The sequence below is a fragment of the Magnolia sinica genome, chromosome 11, assembly GCF_029962835.1.
Source record: "Magnolia sinica isolate HGM2019 chromosome 11, MsV1, whole genome shotgun sequence".
Lineage (NCBI taxonomy): Eukaryota > Viridiplantae > Streptophyta > Magnoliopsida > Magnoliales > Magnoliaceae > Magnolia > Magnolia sinica.
The window spans coordinates 12,305,527-12,322,272 of record NC_080583.1 but is presented as its reverse complement, the minus strand read 5'-3'; the positions used below and the strand labels follow the sequence as shown (position 1 = coordinate 12,322,272).

The 16,746-nt window shown below is 41.6% G+C and overlaps 3 protein-coding genes across 5 annotated transcripts in view; all 3 read right to left on the bottom strand.

The window, feature by feature from the left end:
• LOC131218828 (branched-chain-amino-acid aminotransferase 3, chloroplastic-like) overlaps positions 1-9,912 on the bottom strand; it is a 35,545-nt gene extending 25,633 nt beyond the window's left edge. The window contains exons 1-3 of one of the 3 annotated variants that reach the window (XM_058213665.1): positions 9,763-9,912; positions 3,970-4,055; positions 2,569-2,761 (exon numbers count right to left, since the gene is read on the bottom strand). In XM_058213665.1, coding sequence (XP_058069648.1) covers positions 2,569-2,761; positions 3,970-4,055; positions 9,763-9,867 — 384 coding nt within the window. In that variant the 5' untranslated portion in view covers positions 9,868-9,912. The remainder of the gene's footprint in view (positions 1-2,568; positions 2,762-3,969; positions 4,056-9,762) is intronic. The other 2 variants (XM_058213666.1, XM_058213667.1) reach the window with 2 other exon arrangements.
• A 4,883-nt stretch (positions 9,913-14,795) lies between these two features.
• LOC131219179 (uncharacterized protein At2g29880-like) lies at positions 14,796-15,682 on the bottom strand. Its single transcript, XM_058214193.1, has 3 exons — positions 15,407-15,682; positions 15,214-15,301; positions 14,796-15,106 (listed from the first exon to the last, which is right to left on the bottom strand). The coding sequence occupies exons 1-3, from the start codon at positions 15,680-15,682 to the stop codon at positions 14,796-14,798; spliced, it is 675 nt and encodes a 224-aa protein (XP_058070176.1).
• A 429-nt stretch (positions 15,683-16,111) lies between these two features.
• LOC131219177 (uncharacterized) lies at positions 16,112-16,600 on the bottom strand. The gene has a single exon (XM_058214191.1). It carries the CDS (start codon positions 16,598-16,600, stop codon positions 16,112-16,114), a length of 489 nt encoding a protein of 162 aa, XP_058070174.1.
• Between the last annotated feature and the right edge of the window lie 146 nt (positions 16,601-16,746).

Here is a 16,746-nt window from a genome sequence, read left to right as displayed (position 1 = left end):
TAGCTGAGGGGACTAGGTCCTCATAAAGACTATATGTGGCCCTAATGGGAGATAACACCAGGGCCACCACTAGAATTCCTAAGGAAGAAAACCCAACTCCGTCACCACCAAAATCTCCCTGCCCAAAGAACAAACTGAAAGAGAAAAGGCAAAGGGACACTTCCTCCTCTAAAGAGCGATCCGATTGCATATTTTTATATAGCCCAACAGTAAATACAAATTGTAATTTTGCAGAGCATAACTCCGACTTCTAGGTAGAATAGGGGTATTTCATGAAAGAATTTTTTATTTTATTTTATTTTATTTTATTTTTGAGAATTTGCATGAAAGAACATGACAGTGGCATGGTAATTATTTTGTAGTAAAAAAAAAAAAAAAAAGTGACTAAATTCAGGATAAAGGTCTAACAAATAGGAGTGCATAGTGGGTTTCATTACAGATTTCACTCCGAGGAATTATAGGGTCCTGCTCATGAATAAATAAGTTGCTGACCTGCAGGATTCCTTGCATGTGGAACCCATGGTTGGTGATCAAAAGCGTAGATCTATTGGGACCCAACATGGATGTATAATGCATCGGCAAGCTTTCAGATCGATCAATGTGAATAGAAGATTAAGAGAAGAAATACAGCTATCTCCATATATAAAAAATAAAATTAAAAAAAATACAGCTCTAGCCCACATCTGATGGACAAATGGAAATGAAGGGTTACAATCTTCCAATCTGGGAGATCTATGGGCATCCCTATCAAGAATGAAACTCATCATATATTCATATGAACAGCTTGGAACTTGGATCACAAAACCACGGGATTGACATGCACATGAGCATGTGAGTCAGCAAAAATCAACGAAGTAGACATTTCCGATGAGGATACTACCATTCCTTTTCAATTAACACCAAGTGTCGCGGGTGTGTTTGAATGCAATATCGGGTCGAATTGCAATAGTTTGTAACAATGTGGAGATAACTAAATTGTAATTTCTTCCTCAGCATTCATATTATGGGTCTTAAGCTCCAAAATCGCAATCATGCTACTTGCAAGTTGGACTTGAAAGAAACGTATTTGCAGTTTGAGGTTTATATCCTCATTATGAATACAAGGAAACATCCAAATCCGTCATTCCTGATGGGGACGTCTCGCGCACACCGTCCACACGTGCACGCACACCACCCCCCCTACACTCGTACGTCAGAAGAAGGAGGGCCCCACCGTTAATTTGGATCGATGACGAAGTCCAAGGAGGGCCTCCTAGCTAGAAGACGAAGTTTTGATTCAAAAAAGTGGGCCCGTTAGTCAAGAAAAGCCTATCATGGGATCTCATGATCGTGGCCCACTAGTCAGATTGATTTCATATTTTAGGTTTTGCTTATTAATGCTATTTAGAACATCATAGACGCTCTAGATTTCTTTAATTAGTTTTTATTTTGGTTTACTTCATCGCCAAGTAATAGGTTGCACACATGCCACGAGTTTTGGGGTATAGGGTTTTCTTATAAATAGGCACCCATTGTAGCTTTTTTCATTCATTGAAGATTAATAAAAATTCTGCGTTTTCCTACTCTCTGAGTTGTAAAGCCTAATTGGGTGCGAAGCCCTCCCTTCATCGAAGAGTTAACTACCGTGGTGCGAAGCCACATCTATCCCAATTCGCCCCCATCCATCGCCATCTCTACTACCCATCTTTTACCATCCCTTCTTCTCATCTCACCCCATCATCTACACTTCCAATCAATCATCTATTGCAGCAATTCTCCTCTCCACATCAGAATTTCAGAATCTGACCCTATAAGAGGGCTGAAACTTCGACAGAGCACCACGCACAAACCGTACATCGGATCGAGCTGAGATTTGGGAGTTTTGGAGTCCATCCCTGGCCGACCAGGGCCAAGGTGGCCTTTTTCTGAATAGTGGCCCCCACACACGTGCAGCCGAGATCACACGCACGTGCGTTTGGGCCATTGTTGTTGTCTACGCATGCGGTACTTCTCTGGTTCGTCTCTCCTCTCTTTCACTCCGCTTTCACCCAAAATCCCTAAACCTAACCCTAAATTACTCAAATCTCCAATTTTATGCCCCTTTTCTTACCCTAGGGTTCCTTGATTTGAAATTGGCGAATCCCTTGGATTAGGGACTGATTACTATGCATGTGTAGATGATTATTTCTTATCTTTGAGTATCGTTTGGTTCATAATGATTATTGATCCAACCCTATCATGTGTAGGCCTGGACCCGCATAGATTCCCCTTAATTGAATGTTTGGACTTTCATGTGGCATATGGAATTTGTATAATTGTTTCTGAACTAACGTGATCTTAAGCCTGAAATCTCGCATATCATATTTAATTTTCATGTCCTGCATCAATTCCTCTAAACTGGGTGTTCCAATTTCAAACTATTTGTGCATCCAAAAACAGTCCAAATGCTCTGCTTTATGACTGCGGACATAAAATTATTTAACACGAACAACATCAGATGCCAAATAGAAAGTGTAAGTCAGAATTTAAGGCAGAATTTAAGGCACAGAATTCAAGCTTTTAACACTACAAAGGTTCAAAATGACTAACCTGCCCATAGTTTAGGACTGCAGATGACGGGCTCAACTCAATATTCCCGAAACGCTGTAGTTCGCCTTGGGAAAACTTTCCATCTTGAGAACATTTCACGACGTACATATAATCAGTTGGCACGAGGCCAAACCCAAGGTTGTCCCAATTTATATCAGCGAATTCTACAACTTTAGTGTTGCTTCCACTGGCCCTTGTCAATATTCACCACAGACCAGCAGATAAGAATAAGAAGACCCAAACGACTTATAGATAGTGTAAGTATTCTAAAATGGGATGCCATAAGTACAGTCCAGTGAGCCTTTTATCCTTTGGGGCATGCTTGAGTGGTAACGGTGCCACTGCAAGCTTACAGTCGTACTAGGCAGGTGTGGGGCCCACATGATGTGTGAAGGCCATCCAACAGATGCATCCTTTCATAGTATCAGGAGTCAAACATCAGATCAGCCTGATCCAAGACTCGAGTGGACCACAACACAGAACAACGTGACAGGAGATGCCCGCCCTTGATTTACGCAAAGGCCCGTATGAATATAAAATGTGCCTGATTTTAGGCCTGACCCTTCATCCAGATCCAACGAACAGTTGGAACAGCATGGATTTCATATAGAAAGCATGGTGGGCCCTCCACACAAATCAAGGGTGGATGTTCCCTCCCAACATGTTCCCTGTGGTGTGGCCCACCTGATTCACATATCAGCCTGATTTTGGTTACCTGACAATAACATGCACAGAACTATGTGATGGACAAGTAGGATTTTGTGCATGCATCATGTGGGCCCCACAGCTGCCCAGTAACACCATAGAATATGGTGTCAATGGTGAACTGGTACCACTGGAGCATGCCCCTTACCCTTTTGCATGGTTGAAGACAATTTCAAACAAAGTTTGCTAGCCCCACATGCTCCCTCTCTCCACAAGCACCTGGCATGTGTGCAAATTCTCAACAGTGCATTAGGTGAGCTCCACCTTGAAGATCATCTTACGCAAAAATTAGGCCATTCTACTCATCAGGCAGTGACCAGTGTATAAAATATGGACAGCATAAGAGACCTGCCAACAGTTCACATCAAATGTATACATGCAGCCTGCATAATGAGCAGACCTGCCTATTTTTTGTGCCAGCTCATCTGCATGGTCTGGTTCACCTTATGCATGGACTCAAATGTTTCACATACGAGCCATGCTGGCATGTGTGCTCATGTAAAAGTGAGTGCGACAAGGGGTGTGTGTGAGGCTAACAGACTCCAAATGACATTAATGACATAAAACATTGCTGAAAATCTATTCACATGAATAGTTCCACACGAGGAAATAAAAAATAAATAAATAAATATAAATTTACATCCTTAATTTAAATTTTGTAGAGATGCAAGAATTATGAATTTTCAGTATACGCACCAATTATTCGTTTCTACTGCTGCTTCACGCCTTACGCTTAAAGCCAGTTGAAAATTAGAATACATTAGTGGCAACTGATTTTGAAGCTGCAAAGGCAGGAAAATAGATATCAAATATTTCAAGTTTCACAATTTAGTGTCTCATATTGCATCATTCCCTTATATCGATGCTCTTCACACATCAGCTTTGAATGTACAATTACAAAGTTTCTATAAACAGATTCTAATTGTTGATTATAGATTGTTCTCAACTGACAAATCCTTGTTATGTCAAACACCAAGAATCACACGGACAGCTGAAGACAATTAAAATGAATGGACAAAATGGTACCAAACAAGAAACTGACTAATATAGATTTCAAAAGTACAAAAAACAAGTTGATTACAAAATCAAGAAAATAGTGACAGACACATAACTGATATTTTTTATAGAAAAACAACATACTTCTATTAGAAATTCAAAATGGAGTTCATATTTTCAGGCGTTGGATTTCTATGGTCAAGTTTCCGACATTGGACATCTTACAGAACATTAACAGAAAATAGCACAGCCCACACCATCCAAAAGAAAAAAGCTTTAAGCTGCTTTCCTTTAAGGCTTTAGCATTTAGGCGATAGGTTCCGTTACCCTTTTACACGAGCTTTGGTATGCTTTTTTTTAGAGGCAACAAAGGAAAATATATTAAGAGAAAAAAGAAAAACAAGCAAAAGGCGGATAGGAACTGACTGCTGAGATAGCAGAAAGATGCTATCCACCTAAAAAACAAAGATCGACGCCTTTAAGGCCCTTTACATTAGCTGCCCATTCCACTATTAGCCTTTTGGCCCTACCCCCAAGAACAGAACCCAAGGAAGAAACATTGTTAAAGCATCTATCATTCCTTTCTAACCAAACCGACCACCAAATTGCCAAGATGGCCATTCTCCAAATGAGAGATCTAGGATTTCCTAGCTTGAGACCGCGCCACGCCGCTAAGAGACTATGAGCTGAAGCGGAGCTACACCAGGAGAAGCTGAACTTCTGACAAAAATCTGCCAAAATGTGGGATATGAAGGGGCAACGCACCAGGAGATGATTCACCGATTCCGCATTTTGCATACAGCAAAGACAGATATTGACAATCGGCATACCTCTCTTATTGAGGTTGTCGATGGTAAGGATCCTGTTGCGGTCCGCTAACCAACCAAAACAAATGATCTTAAGGGGGCACCGGAAATCTCCATATAAAAGGAGAGGCGGGGACGCGAGAGATCGGCAGGGGGGGGGGGGGAGGATAAATAAGAAAATAGGGATTTTACTGTGAAGGTGCCGGTCTTATCTATCTTCCATATAAGCGTGTCTGGGGCTGAGAATTGAGGCGGGGTTCTGGATATGCAGTCGAGGAGATCCGCGAATTCTGAGATCTCATTATCACGGAGGTTTCTTGTGCATCTCACATCCCAAACTAAACTGCCTGACGAGAACGAGTGACAATCCGATATGGCTATGTGTTTATCTAGAGCCAGTCGGAATATCTGAGGGAAACGAATTTTCAGTAACACATCTCCCACCCATAGGTCTTCCCAGAAACGAATGCGAGACCCACTCCCCAAATCAAAGCTAGTATTATGAAGGACAGCTTGCTTCAACCGAAGGATACCTTTCCACAAGTGAGATGCCCTATACTTTGAATAATCTTTAGTGCACTAGCCCCCCTAAGATGCACCGTATTTCCCCTTCACAATCAACGCCCATAAGGCCTCAGGCTCAGATCCCAAACGCCACGTCCATTTGCCAACCAACGCCATGTTCATTCTCCTCATATTTTTAACGTTAGCTCCTCCTCTGAAGACCTTACAAACATCCCTCCAATCTAGGAGATGTAACCTTTTCTGAGAATCCTTCCCCTACCACAGAAAGTCCCTTCTAACAGATTCGATGGTTTTCAAAACAGAGGCAGGGCAACGAAACAGAGACATGAAATATAAAGGAAGATTAGAGAGGGCAGCATTAAGAAGGGTCAATCTACCACCAAGAGACAGATACCGGCATTTCCAAGTCGCCAGATGCTTCTGAAATTTTTCAATTATTCTATCCCACATCCTTTTGGGAGGAGGGCCTATGACAAGGGGGTGACCCACAAATGAAGAAGGGAAGGAATCAAGCGGACAGCCAAGAGAGGCGGCAAAGAGCTGGAGTTTCTCAAACTGAACATTAACCCCAAACAATTTCGACTTTGATATGTTGATACGAAGACCGGACACCGCTTCAAAGCAATACACCACCGTTCGCAGATTAGAGATGAAGGTAGTAGAAGCCTCCAGGAAGATTAGCGTGTCATCTGCGAACTGGATATGAGTAATGGGCATGGCCAGCCCTGGCATAGATAAACCTTTCAAGATTCCTTCTTCCTGACCCTTGAGCATCATCTTAGAGAAGGCTTCACTGATCAAAAGGAAAAGAAGAGGGGAGAGGGGATCCCCCTAACGCAACCCTCTCGAACTCTTAAAGAAACCGAAGGGAGATCCATTCAACAATACAGAGAAGTGAGCCGAGCTGACGCAAGCTTGAATCCAGGATCTCCATTTGGGCCCGAAACCCAAACGAGATAACATATATTGGAGGAAGTCTCAATCAACATGATCGTAAGCCTTGGCAATGTCAAGCTTGCAGAAGATACCCTCCCTGGAGGACCTATGGTATGAATGAAGGATCTCATTGGCTATAAGCGCACAGTCCAATATCTGTCTGCCCTTAATAAAAGCGTTCTAGTTCGGCGAAATCAACTTCCCAATGACTTTAGCAAGACGGGAAGATAGGATTTTGGCGAGAATTTTGTAAGGGCCTCCAACCAAACTAATAGATCTGAAATCGGAGAAAGAACTGGCTCCCGCAATCTTAGGAATATGAGAGATGAATGACGGACCAAGGCCCTATACTTTGAACTAGCTCCCGCAATCTTAGAAAAATCACACCAATTATATGAACATAACCCTTCTAACATGGGCCACTTTTTACGATCATCTTTGTTTACAAGCCACAGACCATATGGTTAACGTCATCAAACTAAGTGCTTCTTTGGAGTCATAAGCAAGTCTCTGTTTTTTCTTCTTCTTCTTCTTTTGAGCCACAAATCAAATGGTTAACATCATTAGACCAAAGTGCTTCTTTGGAATCATGAGCAACTCATGGTGGGACCATATCTGCTATTCATTCTTAACAGTTTCAAATTATGATCAAAGCTATTTTCCTTCTCTATTCATTCTTAACTGTTAATTTTTCATGCTATTGATCGGATGGTTAAGATCATTGGATCGGTGTGATTTTTTAACCATTACTTGCAAGCAATAGGTTGAATGATCAAACAGGTTGGAACGATGAATGATTGTGCCATATATTTGCATGTGTTGACCCATATACCATTTAAGCCATATCCCAACTAATTGGGATCGACTATAAATCCTATTCCACTATTCCGCTCTATCATGGACCACATCCTTAGTCAAAACATTGATCCTTTTGGGCCTTTCCCTTACCATTTAAGCCTTATCCCAAATATTTTTTGGACTACTCCAGCCATGTCCTTTTGGGCTTTTCCCTTGCCTTTTAAAATCTTTAACTTGAACCAACTTACTCTTGGTGCTACTCTTAGGTTCTCTCGAATACATTCATTTCTAATTCTATCATACATATGAGATATCATTGGAAAGCTATCGATAGAGGTGTACACAAACCGAGTTAGCTCGATTAACTCGCTCGACTCAACTCGGTTCGAAACTGAATTCGAGCCGAGTTCGAGCTTGTTCGAGCTCGAATCAACTCGGATCGAACCTCAACTCAAATTGACTCGGATCAAATCAGTTCGATGACTTGGTTATTTGGATATTGACGCTGCTAACCAAGTGTTTGATGAAATGACTCAACGAAGTGTTGTTTCGAGTGCATACATTCTCCACAGGATCGGCTGGTGGCGAGGAAGGTATGGATACGAAACAAATCACTACAAAAAAAAAAAAAAAAAAACTTTACATGATAAAACTACCCTCGTATCTTGATTTTGATGCTGCCTGCCGAGTGTTTGATAAAATACTTATAAAGTGTTGTTGTTGTTTTGCATACTGGAAAATGTCACACAGGCTCAAACTTGGTTCGAACTGGCCCGAGCTGCTGACCGAACCAAGCCGAGCTGGCCAGTCAGGCTCGAGGACCGAGCCGAGCCGAGCCGAGTCGAGTTGTGCCAAGTTCGACTCGGTTCGACTCGTGTACAGCTCTAGCCATCGATGAGCCATATGACATGCCAACTAATGGAGTCGGTTGACCCCGTAGGATTTCTCAGCTCGACTTAGTTCGACTCATGTACAGCTCTGGCTATCGATGAGCCATATGACATGCCAACTAATGGAGTCGGTTGACCCTGTAGGATTTCTCAAGAAAAGCGGTCACTTTTAGGATCAAAGTCCCATTTGAATTCAAACTTTACTATTTCTAATAAGTTTCAATTTTTTTCCATTCATTTTGGTGCTTTAAGAGTCCAGTATTATCTCAAAGTCCTTGTTTGGGTTATCTACAAGTGGTTTATGAGTTAGAATCAGTTCAGGCAACTTTACTATTTTAGTTAAGTTTTACTATTTCGAGAAAGTTCCTATGTTCAAGCCAAGTTAGAAGTTTTGGACGTCTTTGCTTTTGTGAACCACATCAAGTGGATTGTAGACGAAACACTTCATTCATTAGTAGCAATTTTGTACTCATTTTTAAAGTTTTCTTTTCCTTGTGGATTCAAGGTTTTTCAAAAGGAAGAAGATGGTGATCTTTTCTCCCCTTTTCTCCATCCACCCACTACATAAGATGGTATGTTTTGGTAGAAAAGTCATGGTATTCTGCCTCTACCCAAACACTATAAGATAAACGCGTGATTTACTTCGTTATCAAGTAAAAATGAATTTAACAGATTTCTACAACTTTACATAATGCGAGAAAAGAAGCAACTTCTCCATCATTTTACTACCTTCATTTGTTTTTTTTTTGTTTTCTTTTATCACTTTTTAAAACTGTTTGAACATCATCTTAAACCAAGTCTGACTTGGCCAAGTCTTCTCAATTTTGGCAGGGAACGAAACATGTCAATGGAACAAAATGGAACAAGTACCAGATACTCATACGGGTTTCATTCATCAAGCGAGTCATACCAAGAAACCGCTATTTAATGCCATTTATTTCCTTCCAATGAGATTTTTTAAGGGGATTTACCATCGATTGTTTTTCAAATCAAGCTTAAAAAATAGCACATAATTTAAATATACTACAACACCAAATCAAGAAGATTGCTGATACCATGCGCAAATCCCCGACTGATACCACATCCACACCACTCATCTGGAAGGCCATGACACAGATGAGCCCCACTCTAAAAACCACATCAATCGGGTAATCCTAACCGTCCAAGCAAAGGGGTTTTAACAAGAGAGAGATGCACAGCTAAAAAAGCCCAGCACCAGTTCCCATCCACGGACAAAAGCACTCCATTGGAGCAGTTACGAACTAAAACCATCTGCATGCATGATTTTTCGGCCGCATACATCCATAGCGGACCCCATCAGACGAGCGGTCCCGATCCCAGACACGTGCGGCGGAATATCCGCCATGGAGTGTGCGTGGCATGTCCCTCGGAAGATAAAAATATCAAGGACCTCTTTTTCTTTGTTCGCTGTATATGTTCCGCCTCATCACAGGAATCCGAGTTTTTAAATAATACCGGAAAAGCCCCCAAAGTAGATGAGAATGGCAGAAAGAGAGCAGTTGTAGAGAAGAAAATACCTTGAGAGCTGGAGGAGGTAAATGTCTTTTGTCCGCGACGGACGGTGGAAATGGACAGAGTAGACGGTTGGTACGGAGCCGAGGAATCATGAGGCCGCTCTCCATATCTCTCTCTCTCTCTCTCTCTCTCTGCGGTTTGGGAGAGTTTTTGTACGGGGGCTTCAAGGAAGCTAGAAAAGAAGAGAGTATGGCCTATGGACGCGGATTGCGTACTACCCACGCCCGTCCCTAGCTCCGAACGGGCAGTTCTGTGGACGGGCCCACCGTGATGTATCTGTACATCCAAACCGTCAATCCCTTTTCTCAGATTATTTTAGGGACCAACACAAAAATGAGGCATATCCAACGCTCAAGTGGACCACACCAAATAATAAGCTTGGTTGCATTAAAATGCACAAAGCATTAAATCTCAGTTGCATTAAATGCTAGAGTCAGATTTGGTGTGGTCCACTTGTGCATTGGATCTGCCTCATTTTTGTCTATGTATATTAAAATAATCTGAGAAAAGGGATAGACGGCTTGGATGTACAGAAAAATCACGGTGGGCCAGCCCACAGAACTGCCCGTTCGGAGCTAGGGTCGGGCGGGGATAGTACGCAATCCGCGTCCACGGCCTATGCGGATAGCCACCGTCCTTGTCTAAGTTGTGGTGTCTCGTCACCGTACACTTGGCATGCATGCTAATCAATCTGAACCGTCCATATTATAGATCTCATATATCGAGTTTGGACCAAGATGGCCCAAGAGTAGTCTTACAATCTTAGCTGTCTGATTTCTCTCTGATCATTTTAAATTGAGAACAGAACCAGTACAAAGCTTTGTATGAGCTAGCTTAAGCTACAACGCGATGATGGCCCACATATTGTTGTTCCGATGACATCTGATCCGTCCATCGTGTGATTCCCATCATATATTTTCTTATATTTTTGATATCGTCTCAGTATAAAACTCTTGTGGACCACACAAAGTAAAATCATGTCTAAAAGCTCTAACATCACATGATGTTGGCCCATTTTTGATTTTTTAATGGCTTTATTTTTGTATTATCCGTTAATCATGGTGGTGAACGTCTTCTGAATGGATTTGATGGTACAAAATACATAAGGCTTCACACACAATACTGAAGATTTTTAATGGTGGATATCCCCATCCCAACTTTTCCATGTGGTGTGGAACATTTGTGTTTTGGATCGGTCTCATTTCAGGAAATTCAAGATTAAATGAGGGTGTTTCAATTATGTACGGATTGGATGTCATCCATACATCAATGTGGGTCCCACACGTTGCATTGCAGCTTAAGCCTAGCTGCACATCTCTGTAATAGAATCGGCCTCTTTTAAATTAGCCATTACCTTGGTAGACACCATTTGAATGATTTTGTAACAATCGATCGTTGAAAATTTTTCTACGACAAATCCAAAATGGGGCCCACGATTTTAAGGGCTTGGATTTGCGTGTATGTTTGCCACGTCTGCTGCGCGTGAGACACCACAACTTAAGAAGATATGGTGAACCCTCACCGTTTTCTTATCGCAGACCAGTCGCCCTTGCAGAGTAATTCCATACGCCGGCAGAGCATATTCAATCGTACGCATGAGATGAAGGCGTCATGCCAACCAACCACGATCCGGAATGTGGGACCCACTTTATATGCCACATGGCTACATCAGATCGTTCTCACAGTCCTATATATTAATATGATATCTGTATTTAGAAATCCGTCCATCTACATTTCATCTTGATCGTCCAATTAGTGGTTCACCGGTCGGATGCTTGAGACCATGCTTTGGTGAAACTTGAAGGTTTTCATCCATCTGCAGAGTAAACACTATTTTAACGGTTTTGATTGGCTTAATTTTATTCCACGCGTATAGTATTTACGTGCCTTTGAATGGATGATCACACTTCGCAGCCAACATTTACATTTCTCTCAGTCGTACCGTTTGATTGCCGTTTCATTGACGTAAATGTATTTAAACATTATTTACATTTCCGTCTGCAAAATTGTCGGCAGAAATCGTACTAGGCTGGTCGTGTTTGGTTGCCTCCCTCGTAAATACATTTACGGTCAAGACTTACCGGCTGCTGTTTGTTTTCCACCTTGCAAATGACATGCAGGAGGATGGCAGCCATATTCGCAACGCTGCTGGAGTAATACCACCAACTGCTATGGGGGCCACCATAACCTATGTGTTGCGAGATTGAAGAAGATGATGGATGTTGGTTTCGTGATAGCCTTTCGCAGGAAGGGAATGGGGCCCAATCTGATGATTTTGAGAAATCATCTGCGTCCATTCATTTCGTGAGTTCATTTTAGGACATGAAGACAAAAATGAACTTTACCTAATGCATCTGCTAAATTTCGACAATTGAAATATTCATGGACCATAGAAGTTTTGAATCTTTCTAAGATTTGTTTTTCCATATCATCGAAGTATGAATGACGCTATTAATGGTATGGATGGAATATAAACATCAATGTAGAACCCAGGGAGATTTCAATGGTATGAATTTCCCTAACCAACACAACCATTTAGTACGGCCCACTTGAGCCGTGGATCCCGCTCATTTTTATTCTCAAAGGCTAAAATGAGCTGACAAAGCCGATGGACAGAGTGGATTCCATACAAACATCACGGTGGGCCATGTCGGTCTAGGTTCCCAGCGCAAAAACTTCTTGTGAAAGGCTTTAGCAAGAAATTGCTTTAGTGGGAAATCCGCTTCGAGGGAAGAGTGATTCCCACCGTTGAAACTATCCTATGGCCCAATATAATATTCGTTTGAAATTCGATTGCTGTTGAAAAGTTAAAAAAAAAAATAAAAAAACACATGAAATGAGAGGTATAAATAAAATATCAACACCGTTCTAAAATGAACCGGCCTTTAGAATTTTTTAACGGCGGCATCACTGTCCCCACTGTTTTCTGTGCCGAGGTCCACTGGAGCTTTGGATTTAACTCATTCCTTGGTTACTGCCCAAAAATAATCTCTCCATGTGGATGGAAGGTGTGGATACAATACATACATCATGGTGGGGCCCATGTGGCTTGAAGACGTCACTTCAGAGTTGAGTCTCACTACACAACCTTTCAGTAGCTACGCCGCACCCTCAGATTTCTTGATTTTATAATGAGGTGGTGAGAAGATGATATGATATAGCGCAAATAACTATAATACAATACAGCCATGTAGCTAAATTACACGTGGTAGGGTTATCTTTCAATTAGGATTGTCCATCGAAAGTCGCTCTGAATATTGTCAGGTCTCTTTACCAAAACATAATATATCAATTTACCACTTAAGAAATTCCAAAGCAAAAAAGTCAAAGTCATAGAAGACCATTAAAACATGTTTTACAACAACATGATACAAGTAATGCATGTTGGACATCCATGACAAGCAATACGCCTAGTAGATACAACAGTGTAGTATCGTCGTCTTCGTTTGAACTGATCTCCGCCTTCAGAGATGAAGGGTTTGAAGTTGAGGCTCCATTATATGAGGTATTATGACGGCTAATATGATTAAATTTCCTGACCATGCAAAGCTTCATGTATAACTCCACTGTCATCGTCACCACTCGGGGGGGAAATTCATGGTTTGACATCTCTGGATGTTGTGGTTTTGCATGAAAAGCCTCCCATGCACAGATCGCTGTTTCCTACAACTTGTAAGATTTGAATAGCGCCCGGTGGAACCCGTCTACTTCAGCATTACATTCCTCCCAAGTAAATACCAGGTCTTCTTAATGTAGGACAATTAACCACTTGCTCTAAAAGTTCAAACTGTTAGAGTATGGCGAATTAATCCCTTTATCTCATTGCCCAGGCCCCACGTCTCATGGGTTAGACCCTCGGTCGAACCCCCCTCATGGGCCCCAAATCACATGGGTGCTGCCTCACACAAGCCACCCGAGTCACACGGGTGGAGCCCACATCTCACGAGCCACCTGCCTCACACAGCCCGCCCACCCCGAGTGTGCCCCTGCATCTCACAGGCCACCCCACTCAAGCCCGGTGTGAAAATGCCCCCGCATTAATCACCCCCGGTGAAGAGTCTCGAACACGAGACCTCCCGCTTTGATACCAATTTGATGTAGGACAATTAACCACTTGCTCTAAAAGCTCAAACTGTTAGAGTATGGCGAATTAATCCATTTATCTTATTGCCCAGGCCCCACGTCTCATGGGTTAGGCCCTCGGTCGAACCCCCCTCATGGGCCCTAAATCACATGGGTGCCGCCTCACACAAGCCATCCGAGTCACACGGGTGGGGCCCGCATCTCACGAGCCACCTGCCTCACACAGGTCGCCCACCTCGAGTGTGCCCCTGCATCTCACAGGCCACCTCACTCGAGCCCGATGTGAAAATGCCCCCGCATCACTTCTTCCCCTAAATACAACGTATACCTTTCCCATCTAACATTGAAAAACAACATTCGTTAAAAAACAGATTCATATTTGAATATTAGAAGTCAAGTAAATGCATTAGAGAGATTGAATGTGGATATTAGATGTACTGTAGAAATATATTTAAACTACTATTTGGACATAAATGTAACATGGCATAGTAAAGGATTAACCTATTAAATGTTACGCAATGTGAAAATCTAACATAGCAAATGTAACATAACATAACAGACATATCAGAATACTATCTCTATTACAAATGAAATCAGCATAGTAAGTGTCCAAAATCCAAGATATAGTATCACAAAATAACATCAAATCGTCCAAAAAGAAAGAAAAAAAATTACAAATGAAACCAACATAGTAAAGTGTCCAAAATCCAAGATATAGCATCACAATATAACATCAAATCGTCCAAAAAGAAAGAAAAAAAATGCATTAAATGTTTGTCATATGTGCATTTGACAACAACTTGTCATCTTCTCCTACGGGTGCCCGAGGGCTTCACTGATTGGATATCATCAACATCCGGAGAAATTCCAGTCTTTTATGATTAGGCAGGTTAAGGAAACCAATACCATATTCTTCCTCCTTCGAAAGTAGTTTTGTTGCGGAAAGTATTTCTTACCCGTTCAGTCCATCCAACTGCTCCAGCTCTAGAATGATAACAGTCATTCTTACAAAATTCTTTTCCATTGTCCTATTTGTTGCAATCGATTGCAGAACTTCAGCCATGTCGATCAAACCGTGACCAATCACATCAGTTGGACGCGTAGCCCTCGCCCCCTTCCTAGAGTTTGCACTGCTGTTTGTAGTATTGGAATTGTTTCCTTTTGCAGATGGAGTCGAATGTGGTATATTGGCACCTTCACAATTGTCCCACGACCAATAGATATTTGAGCCGCCATCGCCAAAATCATCAGATCCAAGACCAACTGATATGGAGTTGAGGTTCACGGTCTATGTCATCGGATCATCTGGATCCCTTAGCCACCAAAAGAAACCATGTCAAAATTATAATTTCCGGTTGCACATCTTTTACCAGTGGCATGATCGTCTCCAAAAATGTACTCCAGGTCATCATATCTTAAACACGGCTTACCACGAACATGTTGTGCATACAGGTGTGACTATTAAGAAAACAAGAATGAATAATGTCAAGTTATGGGATAAATAGTCGCCTAAATTACAATTGAAATCGATTTAAAAATTTGAAAAATAATATTGCTACGAACCTTTATGTAGTCCACCCAAACATCATCCGTTGCGACCACCACCTTCAAACTATCATCCCACCCGAAACCACTAGCACTGTGCAAATCCCGAATTGTAAAGTACAACTTTTTCACAGTGCGTAAGAGGTTAATAACGTTCTTTGACGTGAGAATGATCCCCAACTTATCTCTGATATTGTCAACACATGGTTTGTATGTCTCTTTCTTAAAACAATGCCCATTCTTCTTCCCATTTGCAACCTGCTCTACCAGACTATCAATAAGACAATTGTCCATGTCATCTGTCTAGCAAAGTATACCGCCAGGGGAATGTGTCTCATCTACTGATTTTCCCGCATTCTTCTTTGGTGTCGTTCTTGGTATTGTTGCTGCATTACATCCGCCGGTCCGCTTTGTGGGTGTTGACGATTGAGATCTCGCATTCATTGGAGCTGCTGAGGACGAATCTTCAACTATCTAAAATAAATAAATATTTGTACAATCCAAATGAGAGGAACCACTCGAAGGTCTAAAGTGGCCAAAACGTTCATTGTAATATTGTCTGTAAATACGATGATAAAAATATACAATGAGTAATACGGTAAAAGAAAATAATAATCCTCAAGGCCACAATCATTTACAAAAAAGTTAAATTAATAAATAACTTATATCCTTTGACTCACTGTACTACAATCATTCCACATCGATGCTGTCACGAAATGCCAGCTATGCATCCCTCTCCGTTTGAGTGGCATTAAGCACATCGCATAGGTCATCAATAGTAGCATTCTCCAACGTTAATGGTGACACTCCTACATTACCATCTCTTAATGTACCATCCGCATCCACAATTTCGTCATCCCCTGACAAACGAATAAAATTGTGAACGACACAACAAGCGAGCACAATCTTGACCTGTGTGACTACTGGGTATTGTAGAGCCGTCTTTAAAATGGAAAATCTAGACTTTAATACCCCAAAGCAACACTTAATAACATTTCTGAGTTGCTCATGGCGATAATTGAACAGCTCTTTCGCATTTACGGGATTACGTCCGGTACGATATTCATTGACATGGTAACGGACACCTCGATATGGAGCCATAAATCCAGGAGAATGCGCATACCCAGCATCCACAACGTAATATTTCCCTTTACGTACGGTAAAATGATCATGTTCATTGGAACCGCTATTACATTCTAAGAAATTATCCATTTTCTATTATGATAGATGCCACTCTCATTACTAAGAATAAATGCAGGTATATGCGTCTCATCTATAGCACCAATACAATCCTACGATCATGTTGGTCGGTACTCTATGAGCCCTACCATGATTTATCTGTTTCATCCATGCCGTCC

Coding starts and splice junctions, on each gene's coding strand:
- LOC131219177 (XM_058214191.1), bottom strand. CDS start 16,600: ATGGATAATTTCTTAGAATGTAATAGCGGTTCCAATGAACATGATCAT.
- LOC131219179 (XM_058214193.1), bottom strand. CDS start 15,682: ATGGACAATTGTCTTATTGATAGTCTGGTAGAGCAGGTTGCAAATGGG. Junction 15,302..15,406: donor TTTGGGTGGACTACATAAAG/GTTCGTAGCAAT, acceptor TTTTCTTAATAG/TCACACCTGTATGCACAACA. Junction 15,107..15,213: donor TGGAGACGATCATGCCACTG/GTAAAAGATGTG, acceptor ACTCCATATCAG/TTGGTCTTGGATCTGATGAT.